This window comes from Chinchilla lanigera, unplaced genomic scaffold (assembly GCF_000276665.1).
Source record: "Chinchilla lanigera isolate Chin_1 unplaced genomic scaffold, ChiLan1.0 scaffold00057, whole genome shotgun sequence".
NCBI classification, from domain to species: Eukaryota; Metazoa; Chordata; class Mammalia; order Rodentia; family Chinchillidae; genus Chinchilla; species Chinchilla lanigera.
In genome coordinates this window covers 6,776,231-6,789,468 of record NW_004955458.1, presented here as the reverse complement: position 1 = coordinate 6,789,468, position 13,238 = coordinate 6,776,231, and the positions used below count along the sequence as shown (strand labels likewise).

Genomic DNA, 13,238 nt, shown 5'->3' with positions numbered 1-13,238 from the left:
TCTGGTCTCTTAGATTTTTTCTACCATGCTTCTTCTTGTTTATTTGTCTTTGCTTTGCCTCTTACCCCGAAGAGACAGAATGCACTTAAAACTTAAACCGGGAGATGTTAGCATAAATAATAGCATATTCCCTGTAACAATAGCGGATGGTACAGGAGAAACAAAGAATTCCAAAATTGATGCTAGCAAACGTTTTCTGTCAACGGCCAGATAGAAGGCTTTGTGGACCATTAGGTCCTTAAGAACTATTGTCTTCTGCCGTTCCCCCAAACCAGCCAATGAAAAGTAGGAATGAAGGCACTGGGACTGTGTTCTCATAAATCTTTATTTACAAAAACCAACAGCTGGTATTAGCTGATGCCCCCGTCTGAGGGGGCATGAGCGGAGAGGATTTAGGACAGGACCCAGGGAAGCGGCACCGTGGAGAGCAGTTTCCTGAGGGTAGGATTCACAGGCACCAGGGAAGACGCACCGGGAGCCCAAAGGACGGTGAAGGGCGCTGCGCAAGAGCTCTCGGAGCATCACCACTGCGGTGCAAGCGGGCCTTGGGGCTGGCACTGAGGGTGTGGGGGTCTGGGAGGGAATTTGTTGGCAGGGTTGCGGGATAACAGGACACCTGCGCCCTCATCGGGAAGGCCAGAGAGAGGCGGCTCCTGGGCTGAGACTGCACAGTCCGGATGCGTGGCTGGATCAAACCTGCTCTGGGAGGAAGCAAAACCCGGCAGCTCTCAGGAGCCAGGGAGAGAAACTGTTTCCTTCGGCAATGTCCCTCCAGCGCCCTCTACTGACAAGTTTAGTGCCATGCTTGCTGCAAAAGAAGCTGGAGTCTGGGCTTCGCTGCAGAGCATGAAAGAAAACTTGGAGCTGAAAGGTAATAAACTAATCATTGTGCCGGGGTGAGGAGGAACTGAACTTCATTACCCAGCTCCTTTCATCTGGGTCTCGTTTGCACAAATCTCGTCTTGTGCTGAGGCTGCTGGGGAAGGGAAAACTCCTCTGATCCTCCAGTTTTCTGTCCGCTGAGGACTCCCCTCAAAACGCGCAGGGTAGCGACCTGCGGAGCCCTTCAAGTCGGGTGGTGCCGGCTTGTCACTGTGGTGCCAGACCTTCTCAGTCGGTCCAGGTGTGGGCTCTGTTTCATCATCTTTGGAGTTTGAGATCCACGCTTTAAATAAATGTAAATGTAGTGACACGTTTGCATGTGCACATCTATTTTCATTTCTTCAAAAATCACCACGTTTCAGAAGACTGGGCGATTTGTGGAGAACAACAAACCTACACCACATTCTGGAATAACTAGGGGACAGAATGATTTGCTTCCAGTTCCAAAGTCTGACCTTCCTTCCCCTGAAAGCCCCCTCCCTCTTGGGCATCAAGGTGTACGTGACTAACGCGTGTACTGCTGTAACAGCCCCGGTACAACACACATTTGCTTTCCATTTAGCTCCTTTTTCTCAGAGCCGGATGAGGAAAATTGCGCTCCCTCTAGGAATAAATGCTTAGTGTGATCAGACCAGCCCCCTAGAAATAAAGATTCAAATTACTTTATAAAGAACAGTGGTAAACGTGACAAGCTTTCTGTGCTAGGAAGTATCCTAAGTACTTTATGCACGGAGAATTATTTAATCCTCTGTGTTAAGCTTTCGTCACTCTGACAATATACTTGAGATAATCAGCTTATAAGGAGGAAACATTTATTTTGATTCACGGTTTCAGAGACTTTAGTCCATGGTTGGTTAGGTGTGTTATCTTGGGCCCATAGTGAGGCAATGCATCATGGTGCAAGTGCATGGCAGAGGAAACTGTTCATCTCATGTAGCAGGGAAAGGGAGAGATAGGCCAGGGTCTTAATGTTCCCTTTCTGGGTATGCTCCCTACTGCCTAACTTCCTTCTACTAGGCAAAGCTTCCTACGGATTCAGCCATCTCCCGGAGGTACCACAGGCTGGTACCAAGCCTTTAGCATATGGACCTTTGAGGTTTTATGTACAACATCCAAACCATAGCATCCTCAGAGGATCCCTAAGTACAATTATCATCACTCTATAGATGAGGTAATCAAAGAGCAGAAAGCTTAAAAGACTTCCCTAAACCCAATGGCAGTGATGCATGGAATTGAGGCACCTAAGCTTTAACAATCTCTATAGATCACTGCGATACGGAGAGGGAATTGGAAACCACTTACAAAGAACTATGTACACTTGAGATGTACTTCTCCATCTATAAAACTGTATATTCAGTTATATAAATCATAAAAATAAAAAAATTCCACTTGGGATTGTACAAAAATCTTACTTTTAGTAATCTTTTATTGCTTCTGGGTTAAAATAAAAATATCTGTGATAGTTTTCTTCATGTGTTTGGTATTCCCACAGGTCCACAAAGCTTTTTAGCTGGATGTTGCTACTACAGGACTTGCCTGAAGCAGAATATCTGCAAGAGGTTACAACTGAGGTTGCTGTGGGCATTGTTGCAGCCAATGTCAATCAACAGTGTTACAGGAGCCTAAGATACTGTATCAGATGGTGGGAGATAGATATAGGTATGTAGATAGATAGATAGGTAGATGATAGGTAGACAGACAGATAGATAATAAATGGATGGATGGATGGATGGATGGATGGATAGATAGATAGATACATAGATAGATGATAGATATAGACATAAGTATAGATAGGCACAATTATGTACATATGCATATATTATCTTCATCCTGATACTATCAGCTTGTGATGCTATAAAGAGTACTTGAGCCTAGATACTTTATAAGAATACAAATTTATTTCTCACAGTACCTTCAGCTGAGAAGGCTAAAATCAAAACACAGGTAGGTTCACTATCCGCTGAGGGTTGCTCTCTGCTTCCAAGATTACATCTTAAATTCTGTATTCTCACCTGGCAGAAGGTGGAATGACAAAATGACCATAGCTACTGTCCTCCACCCCTTTTATAAAGTGCCTCATTCCGGTCATTAGGTCTTTGCCCACATGATTTAATCAGCTCCTAAATTTCTTAAGACTATCACAATGATAATTAAGTTTCAATGCATGAATTTTAGAGGACATTCAGACCATACACTGTATGTGTGTGTGTGTGTGTGTGTGTGTACATTGTGCATATCCTGATGATTACAATTTGTTTTCTCCCAAGAGTAGAAGTCCTTCAAAATATCACTGTCCAAATCCAAACATAAGTAATAATTATTGCATTGTTAAAAGGGGCTAGTCTTTTAAAGTACTGATTCAATTCCACATATCTTTAGATATTCTTTCATGATAGTTTTCTTTCAACTTCTCAACTAGATAGTGTGAAGTAATATACAACTAGTAGAGTTCTAAATTTTATAGTGCCTAATTAAAGATATTATGAGTTTAAGGCAGAAAGCAGAAGTGCTTCAGAAAGAAATTTGGAATGATTTTACTTTTCAAAAGTGTGTTTTTCTCTCACAGACATCCTTCAGGTAAAATAATAAGAGTGAGTTTTAAATGTGAATATTTAACTTTCAATTATTTGTCAAACACCATTCACGTGCAACCCCTGTAATGACCCAGCTTATGCGCATTGTGGCCATCTTGAGTGGTAACTGCCGTTATCGCCTTTGAGTAAACCTGTTCTCTTAGTTCGAATGTTCTGTCCCTGTGTTCTGACCCCTCCACTACCTTCCCAGTACCCATTCTGCTATTGATTTTCGAGTACTGACTTTGTATCCCCCTACTCCACTGAATTCCAGCATCCATTCTGGCTTGCTCTTATTAACTCCAACTCCATCTTTGGATCTTTCCAAGGAGAATTTCCTTGGAACTTATTTATGATTCTCATTATAGATATAGATATGACCTGGGTCTTCCTTCATAGTTCCCACCTCAGCTTTTCTATGCAGATATTGATCAGTGCTCATCGATTACTAGGTAGCTCCCCCACGAGGCTCTGAGAACTATGTGGCTGAGATTGTGTCTATTGGGACTCAACATTGAGTCCTAAGAATTCATGTGGAAGAGAGCATATACTAAGTGCTTCTAGACTTCTTTGAGTGAATGGTAGTTTACTGGTTAACTTTGTTAGCAACAATATTCTATGCACCGAGTACTATCATAAGAAAGTTGCTCATCATTATCTTTATATTCTTGTCCTACTAATATTCCCAAGTGACCTCTTCGACATGGGGTTTTGATGCCCATTAAAACTGATAATTCTCAAATTTGCTTCTAGCCCTTATCCAGGGCTGAATCGGCCTATGCAGCATGGCTTTGTGTGAAGTAAAAGCTATCACTCTGTCAAGTAAGAAAAAATACATGTTACATATTGCATTACCTGAACAGGTTGGGGGAGATATGCACGAGTCCACCCACTCCCACTCCCGCTTCCCACTGTCCCAGACGCCAAGGTCTCACCTGCCTCTCCTGTGCGCACGCTACATTCCCTTTTCATGCAGACAGACGAGATGGCAACATCAAGTTCAGTGTAGCAAGCAGTGTCAAAAAACAGAGCTCTGAAAGACAGTGTCAGGTGCACATCAAAGCATCCCTGAGGTTTCCGAGTCAGATTGGGACCGGATGTGGTCCATGGCGCAGCCGCAGATGATGCATCCGGGATGTCAACAGTGTCCTTCCGGTGCAGGCTGTGCACCAAGCAACCGTGTGCTGGATGCAGCCTTTCTCTCCCAGTCAGCAGACCGAAACGTTGCACGGGCTGCAGGAGTCTCTGCTTGAATTGTTCTTCAGAAACGTTGGCTGCTTGCGATCCTCCCCTCAGTCTCCTCTCTAGAAACCTGTGAAGCCCTTTTCCTGGCCACTCTTCAACCTCAGTATCTAGTTAGACACAAAATATAAGTTATATTGCAAAAGCGTTCCTTTCAGATGTATTTTCCAGTCTTTGCTGACACTGTTTTTCCATTTAAACCTGCATCATCTCTCCCCAGGACAGCTGAAATCTCCTTCTGGTATTTTTTCCATCTATATTTCCTCCTTTTACTCCAGAGGAATGGTCAATTTAATTATTTTACTCAGAAAATACAGTAGATCATCTCATCCCCCCAATTGAAAAACAACCCACCAAACCAACAAAAAGTCCTGCTGCACCTTATTGATTATTGAGTAAACAGTGCACGTTTTAGTGTGGCAAATAGAAATCTTCATAACGCAGTTCACTTTTCAGATCACCTACTTTGTCCCTATCTGACCCTCATGAGTTTTTCCTGGATTCTGCACACGTCAGGTCCTTTCATAAAGCTGCTTATGCAGAAGGTCTTCCCATTTCCCATCTCCCTTTATTTAATTGATAAACTACAGTTCACCTCTAAGACTCATCTCACAATTAAGTCCTGGGCTGAAGATTTAGCTCAGTGGCACAGCACTTGCCTGGCAAGCATGAGGTCCTGAGTTCGATTCCCTCTACCCAAAAAAATTTTTTTAAAGATAAAACATGTATTTAAAATATTAAGTCCTAAGTACAAAGTATCCAGCACTGTTGGAAGAACCCTTTGCTCAGGTATCTCTGCTGCACCAGCACTTTTTGCATATCTCTGTAGTATTATTAAACTATGATACTATAATTTATTTATGTCTTTCTATCTTCTGATCAAAATACACTGTGAGCCCCTCAAGAGCAAAGACACTGTATGTTCATTAAATCTCTATCTTTCTATCTCCTACCCTCCTTTACTTTTAATAGCAAAGTGTTTCCTCTAAGTGTGTATAACTGTTTCTCAAACTAATAATTTGACATAGAAGAATAGGCAAGAAAAACATAGTTGTACCAAAGTTCATGATAGTGCCTTCTAGAAAGGCTCCTGAATTGAAAACTACAAGTCTCCAAAAATATCACTTTCTAAATCACTCATGTTAACCCAGATTCTAATTATTTAGCCAATAACGGATGATGCATTTTGGTACTTGGTCATTCAATTCTATAATAGAATGGACTCTCCCCTTTAAGTTCCTACACTTTCCTTCTTCATTTTTCTCTCTTTTCTTGACAGCTCACAATCTATTTCTGAGGCTCCAGAAACATTTGCTGTTCCATTTCTCAGCAATTTAGAGCCATGGCTCTGCCCTTGAAGGTAACAGGACAGAGGAGGGCTCAAGGGCATAGATCAGGGACAATGGCCTGGCGGCAGCAACTCTGTTCTTCTGCTGTTGCCTCTGCACCTCCTTGTGTGTAAGTCAGCTTGTCCTCATGAGAAAACACCCGAGAGTAACAGGCTAGTGTAGGAAAAGTTTGTTTTAGCTCTCAGTAGCCCTGGTCCCTTGGTTCCTGCCTCTGGGGGTGGGGCGAGATACAGCAGGACGATGGCAATAGGTGAGGAAATAAAGCTGTTTACTTCCTGGTGTGTGGACAGCAGAGCAAGCGCGTGAGTGGCAGCTCCCACGGTCACATCTCCGTGACCTTTACCCAGCCCCCACTTCCTGTTTCCATCACTTCCCAGTCGTGCCCGCTAATCATAGTCTGGAGACAGAGCCCTCATGATGAGGTCACTGACCAAACAGCCTGTCAGCAACCGAGCTTGCTACACAGTGAGCCTTTGCAAGCAGGGACTTAGCATACTCAAACCATGGCGCTCTGAGAGCAGCCGGGACCCCGAAGCCCCATCTACCCCGGGACAGCTCCCTTAGCCCTTCCTCTTCTGCCTGTTATAACAGCTTAACAGCTGCCTGTTATAACGCTTTATGGGCGCATAAAGCAATGTCTAGAGCTGCATTAGTTGTCCTTTTATATTTGAAAGGGTGCTAGATTAAAAACGGGGTTGCGTTTGTTTTGTAGGGTCCCAGAAGGTAAATGAGAGGTAGCAGACAACAGAAGAGGCTTTGTGAAGGGGTGAAAAACCACTTCATGGAAATAATTTAAGAAGATACAAATATTTGCCACGGAATTTGTCAAGGAAATTAAGGGAGAAACCATCTGTCAAGTTATCTAGTCTACAGGCTCTGCTTAATATAGAAACGCTTATGTCTGTCATCCCGCATTCTGGGAGGCTGAGGCAAGAGGAGCATAACTTTGAGCCCAGCCTGGGCAATTTGGTAACTTAGCAAGATTCCATCTCTAAATAAGAGATTTTTTTAAAGTGCTGGGTGTGTAATTCAGGGTCAAAGTCCTATTTCAATCCCTAGCAGGAAAAGAAGGATAAAAGAAAATACCTTGTTTTTATTTTTCTCACTCTTTCTCTTTCTTTCTTTCTTTCTCTGTTCCTCTTCCTTTCTTTCTTTCTTTTTTCCTTCCTTCCTTCCTTATTTCCTTCCTTCCTCCCTTCCTTTTCTTCCTTTCTCTCTTTCTTTCTTTCTTCCCTACCAAAGGTTCAGTTCACATTATGAAGGCTGCTGAAGTTAGTTAAAATTACGAAGGTTGCTGAAACAACTTATTCTACAGTTAGCCAATCACTGTGTCTTCTAACCAACCTTGCTGCAATAAAAATGTCAACTTTTTGGGGGTTGATTAGAAAGTTAACCATACCTTATGAATTGGAGTACAGGAAACTTCAATGTAAATATATGTCCTCTTAAGGGGCACAACTTACTAATAAGGTGAGCATGGACCTTTAAAACATCATACAATTCCACTTTAATCCTTAGTTTAAAGTTCTGAGATTAATCACCATATTCCTGTCTATGTCTTTCCTGGAAATAATATTTTATTCCAAAATATTACAGAATAGTAGTAAAGCCCTACAAAATCCTTCCAGACTGATTTACAAAATGAAAATTATAGTATGTTATGGGGACCAATTAATTTTTAAATAGATCTGGCTTTCACATAACATTTAAATTATTTAATTGTGAAGCTATTTTGAGTTCACATCTCATTAGTACTGACTGGTATGGCCTAGATCCCCACCCCCTTGCCCACCCTGCGAAAGAAAAATACTTGTCAGTTTTCAATGTCAAGCACAATAACGAAATATTTCAGAAATTAGATCTGCCACCCAGGTTTATGTGTGAATCCTCACATGGTCCAGCATAGGCCTGAGCCTTTCTTTATGGTCCACTCGCTGTATTGTAATGTTATATGACCATGAAAATAGTTCAAGTTGTGTTTTTTAAATGGAATCACATATGGGAGAAATTGGACACCAGGAGCATTGTAGCCATGAATCAATGGTTTATTGTGCGTGACTTCAAATGGTGGATTTAAATGATGCTTAGAAGAAACGCTGGCATTTTTCCTCCTTTGCAGAGTTGGAACGCCTATGAATGCTTGCTTAGAAAGGTAAGGGTAAGCTAAATTTTACATTTGGAATATATCGCCAAATTTTCAGATTTTATCCACCATAAACCAAGAAATGCTGAAACTGAATTGTTTGTGGCAATGTAAGTTAGGATAAGCTGAGAGCCTGGACTGGGAAGGAAGCCCCTTAAATCTCATCCTCTTTCACTGTTAATTAGCTCCTGCAGATTTGTTCTTGGTGGTGGTGGTGGTCTTTTGGAGACAGGGTCTCACTATGCAGTTCAGGCTGGCCTCAAACTCATGGAAATCTTCTTGGCTCAGCCTCCTGAGTGCTGGGATTACAGGCGTACGCCATCATGCCCGGCTGCTAGCTACTATGATCTTGCACCAAGCCTTTAGCTTGATCTCTTCAATGATGGCAAAAAGGAGAGTTGGATGTAGGCTTGGAGATTTCTTCCTTAGTTTTATGACTGAAAAGATATCTGACATTGCTTGTGGGCACTCATCCCATCCTATGGGTTTTTTTCTATTTCTCTTCCCTTCTTCAATCTTTATTCTAATATTAATTTATAACCTGAACTGTAAGAATAAAATATATTAGACAAAAGTCAATACTCAATTCCACTAAAAATGAACAATTATTGTACAACCACACTTTTACATTTTTTCTTCAGTACTGGGCCTTAAACCTAAGACTTTCTTTCACACTGAGCTAGAATCCCTGCCCTCCTCTTTTTTTAATTTTGAGACCGGGTCTCAAGAAGTCCTTAAGTTACCTAGATGGAACTCAAACTTATAATCTTTTTGCTTGGGCATCCCAATTTTTACACTTTGTGATCACAAAAATCAATGTCCTCCAAGCTACACAAAAATAATTGGTTTACATTTCATTCATTCATCCATTTATTCATCATATATTTATTAAATAATTAATTATTATGCTTCTGAAACTATTATGATAATACATATAGTAATAAAAAATGACATAATTCTTAGTATTTTAGTATTCATAATCTATGCTGACAACAGAAAATATTTACGTATTGAAGGATAAAATTTGAAAAAAGCTATAAAAAAAGAAAAGTCTGAGCTGTGATTACAGATTGAAGCTGGGTTTTTCAGATACATTAGACTGGTTGGAGTTTAGTCATAATAAGTTTCTCCCATGGAGCCAGCACGCAGAGACCACCTTGTAAGCAGAAGATTTTTGTTGGGACTGTGTCAGCAGGAATGGCTGGCACCAGGGCCGTGGTTTTAGGCAGCTCACAGAATGCAAAGGACACAGAGCTGAGGCTGAACCAAAGCTGCTTTTGGATGTCTCCTATCTACACTCTGCTTGTTGGGGCTGGGGATTTAGCTCAGCGGCAAAAGCGCTTGCCTGGCAAGCGCAAGGTCGTGAGTTCGGTTCCTGGTACCGGAGAAAAACCAAAAAAACTACACTCTGCTTGTTGCACTCAGCATCCTCCCTGACTGCAGACCCTACCATCATCTCTGTCAAGCCGTCCGCTTGGGACGTTTGAAGGATTCAATTCTGCTTCTCTTCAAAAGACGCTGCAGGTCTCTGGTCTGAAGCACTGTAGCCCAGATAAGGGTCCCTCTGCTCTCTATGGGGACCCTGGTCATATCAAACGGCAGACACTGCTGACCTCTTGGTTACGTAAAGAATAGAAGGTGGATCCAGAGCCAACAATACCAGTTTCAGCAAGTGTCTCCTTCTCTCTAAGGTCTACCTTTAAGATAAGCAGTACTAAGAGAAGCAAATAAGATAAATTTAACACACCTTTCCAAGCTATATAGTGGTGCTGCGTGTTGCCAACTCTTTTTTCCCTTCTAAGTAGTGTCAATCCCCCACTTTTCTTTCCCCCCTCTTCCCCTCCCTCTTTTCCTTCCTCCTTCCCTCCTTTCTATCTCTCCTTCTTTGCCTCTTTTCTTTATCCTTCTCTTTTCTTCCTCTTTTCTTCTTTGCCTTCCTTCCTTTTTCTTCACCCTCTCTTTGTTCCTCCTTTCATTCTCTCTACTTCCAAGATATCTTTGAGCTCACACCGTGTATCATTTTATTAAATGAATGCACTCTAAAGATAAGTAAGTGGGTGAAAAATATGGATTTCAGCATCAAACTGCCTAAATTTAGATCTCAGCCCTAATTTCTGCTTGTATATATGCCAGAGTAAATTATTTCATTCTAATGGGACTTTTTTCCTTTAGTAAATTAGAGACTAACGCATTTGTCCATGTAAAATGTTGAACATAGTGCCTAACACATGGTCAGTGCTTAGAAATGTTAAGAGTGTACACTGATGGAATAAAGTATGAAAACTTGCAGTAAACTCTATTTAGGAACATAATGGAAGTTTTCATAAAAAAGAAGCTCTTGGGACAGGTTCTGACAGACAAAGAAGACCTAGAAGTAGCAATATTCACTCTTGAATTAATAATCTGAATAAGTGAGAGAAGTTTTCATTTGTTTTTTCCTGCAGAAAGGACAGGGTAGGCATACAAGATGAAGTTCTTAAGGAATTATTGATGATGTTTTGGGAGTGGTGATGATATAGCAGTAACACTTTACAGGGATGTATTTGTGTGTCCATGTTTATCTTCTGTACCTGTACATTAAAGGATGATGCTGAAAGATATCCTGGACTTGATTCAACAAAACCCAGGTAGGAAGACATCAATAGTACATGAATGTGAGCCAGGCACAGTGGCACACACCTGTAATCCCAGCTATTTAGTATGCTGAGGCAAGAGGACCACAAGTTTGAAACTTAGTGAGAACTTGTCTAAAAAGGGCAGAAGGGTGGGGGAGGTAGCCCAGTGCTAAAGAGAGATAGTCACAGGGAGAGAGGGAGGGAGAGAAAGAGAGAGAGAGAGAAAGAAAGAGAGAATGGGCGTATGTACAGAAGGAACAAGACTGGGCAGGAATTAATAAGCAGAATAATAGGCATATGGAAATCCGCTGAACTAATTGTGTTTGTACACATATTTGAAATTTTCCAAAGTCACAGCTTCCATAAAATGGCCCTGTGTGATACTCTTCCTTGATAGTCAGCTGTGGTGTACAGAGATAGGGCACCATTACTTTCCCTTGCAATGTGGTGTTTGCGTTAAGCCACTGTGAAATGAATAAGGAATGAGAACCCCAAAGTCAATGAAGGATGTGAAGTTCTCCACAGCTCCGTGTAGAGTTGTTTCTCCCATTCATCACATTAGCGGCTCCCTGTAGGGACCTTGGAATGCTTCCCTTTTTCAGTGTAAAATAAATAGGAGAAGCAGGTGGGAATCTTGCAACATAATAGTAGGCGGTTTCCGCCTTCTTATGATTACATGGCCCTTCCAGTGGATTCTGGAATACTAAAGTTCTTTGAAGAGGTGCACACCCTATGACGTTTCTGTAGAGTGATTCAAACTGGGAGACACAAAACTGAATCAGCTATTATGTTGCCGCTACATAAAGGAATAGCCGATGTGTTGTCACCTCAGCATTGCTGTCTCGCAGCCTTTATGATTTTACCTGCCTGCTCAATGTCTGTGTTTAACCTCCTTCTTCAGATATCTTAAGCTGCATTTAATTCCTGCATGAATCGAGTGGCTTTTTTGCTCAGATTCCTAAGTTCTTAGGCCCGGGGCTGGGGATTTAGCTCAGCGGCACAGCGCCTGCCTGGCAAGCATGAGGTCATGAGTTCGATTCCCGGTACTGGAAAAAAAAAACTTCAAAAAACAAAAAAACTAAGTTCTTAGGCCCATTCCTATAGTTTCTTTGCTCCTATAGATGCTTGCCAAGCCACTCAATGTGATAGCATTGATTTTTTTTTTTTTTTGTTTTTGTTTTTCTCCGGTATCAGGAACCGAACTCACGACTTTGCGCTTGCCAGACAGGCGCTTTTGCCACTGAGCTAAATCCCCAGCCCCTGTGATAGCATTGAAAATATCACTGTTGTGCTAGTGTCTTCATTTTCCAAACCATTAAATAGAGGAAGATATGTGGGATGGAGCTACAAGTAGCTATCTATTATTTAATTCACTAAAATTAATTTTTATTGTAGAAGACATAAATACTTCTCCAGGTAATGATATGTGCTCTTCTGTGTTCATTTCCATATGTACTTCTTGTATCCAAACTTTTTCTAAAAGGAATATGATTTAGGGCATATTTACCATAAGATGCATTAAGACAAAAAGAAAAAGCTGTGGCCATTGAAAGAAACAGAGCAAATATCAATAGATGCTAATTCTGCTGCTCTGCTAACTAGAAAAATATTGGACTTCTCTGGAGATGCACATTGATGTTCTGCAATCTTTTTTCTTATAGCTAGTTATTAGAAGAACAGTGAGTTTATATATGAAAAGATTAAGACTTTTTACCTGTGTGATTTATTAGACTGGAATCTTAATTAAAATTACACACCAGAGCTGGGTGTGGTAGTGTATGCCTGTAATCCTAGCACTCAGGAGGCTGAAGCAGGAGGACTGGTGTGAGTCAGAGGCCCGCCTGAACTACATAGTCAGACCCTGTCTTGGAAAAAAAAAAAAAAGAAAGAAATTACACACTAGATGCCAACTAAGTCATTCAATGCTGTAACATTTAAGTAAAAATATTACTTCCTTTATTCTACTATTAAATTCAATTAGGGCAACATACATGTTAGACAGCTTTAAATTCTTTATTGAGAAGGATAAAAAGAAAAATTTGCCAGGCATGGTGGCACACGCCTGTAATTCTAGCACTAGGGAGGTTGAGGCAGGAGGATCATGTGAGTTCAAGACCAGCTTGGGCTACAAAGTGAGCTCAAGGCCAGTGAACTGCTTAGCTAAACCCTGTCTAAAGAGACAAAAAAAAAAAAAAATTGCATGAGAATATTTGCTTTGTATATATCACTATGTATGTGGAATGCAATCAATATGAATTCTATATTAAAAGGATAAATAAACAAGGATGAGGAGATAGATTAAGGGAGATAATAATTCTTCCTTGTGTATATATATGTATGATGAAGACAAGGAAGGAACCATGAAGAGTAAAAGCAAGACGCAGAGGAAGGTCCAAGCTGGTTATCCCGTCATCTCCTGCTTTTCAGAGCACCC

The 13,238-nt window shown here is 41.2% G+C and overlaps 1 protein-coding gene across 1 annotated transcript in view; it reads right to left on the bottom strand.

Moving 5' to 3' along the window:
- Positions 1-366: 366 nt before the first annotated feature.
- Positions 367-13,238, bottom strand: part of LOC102004902 — a 33,212-nt gene continuing 20,340 nt past the window's right edge. Inside the window, exons 2-3 of the mRNA XM_005397527.1 lie at positions 4,391-4,807; positions 367-1,165 (exon numbers count right to left, since the gene is read on the bottom strand). Of these exons, the coding sequence (XP_005397584.1) occupies positions 918-1,165; positions 4,391-4,807 (665 nt within the window). The 3' untranslated portion in view covers positions 367-917. The remainder of the gene's footprint in view (positions 1,166-4,390; positions 4,808-13,238) is intronic.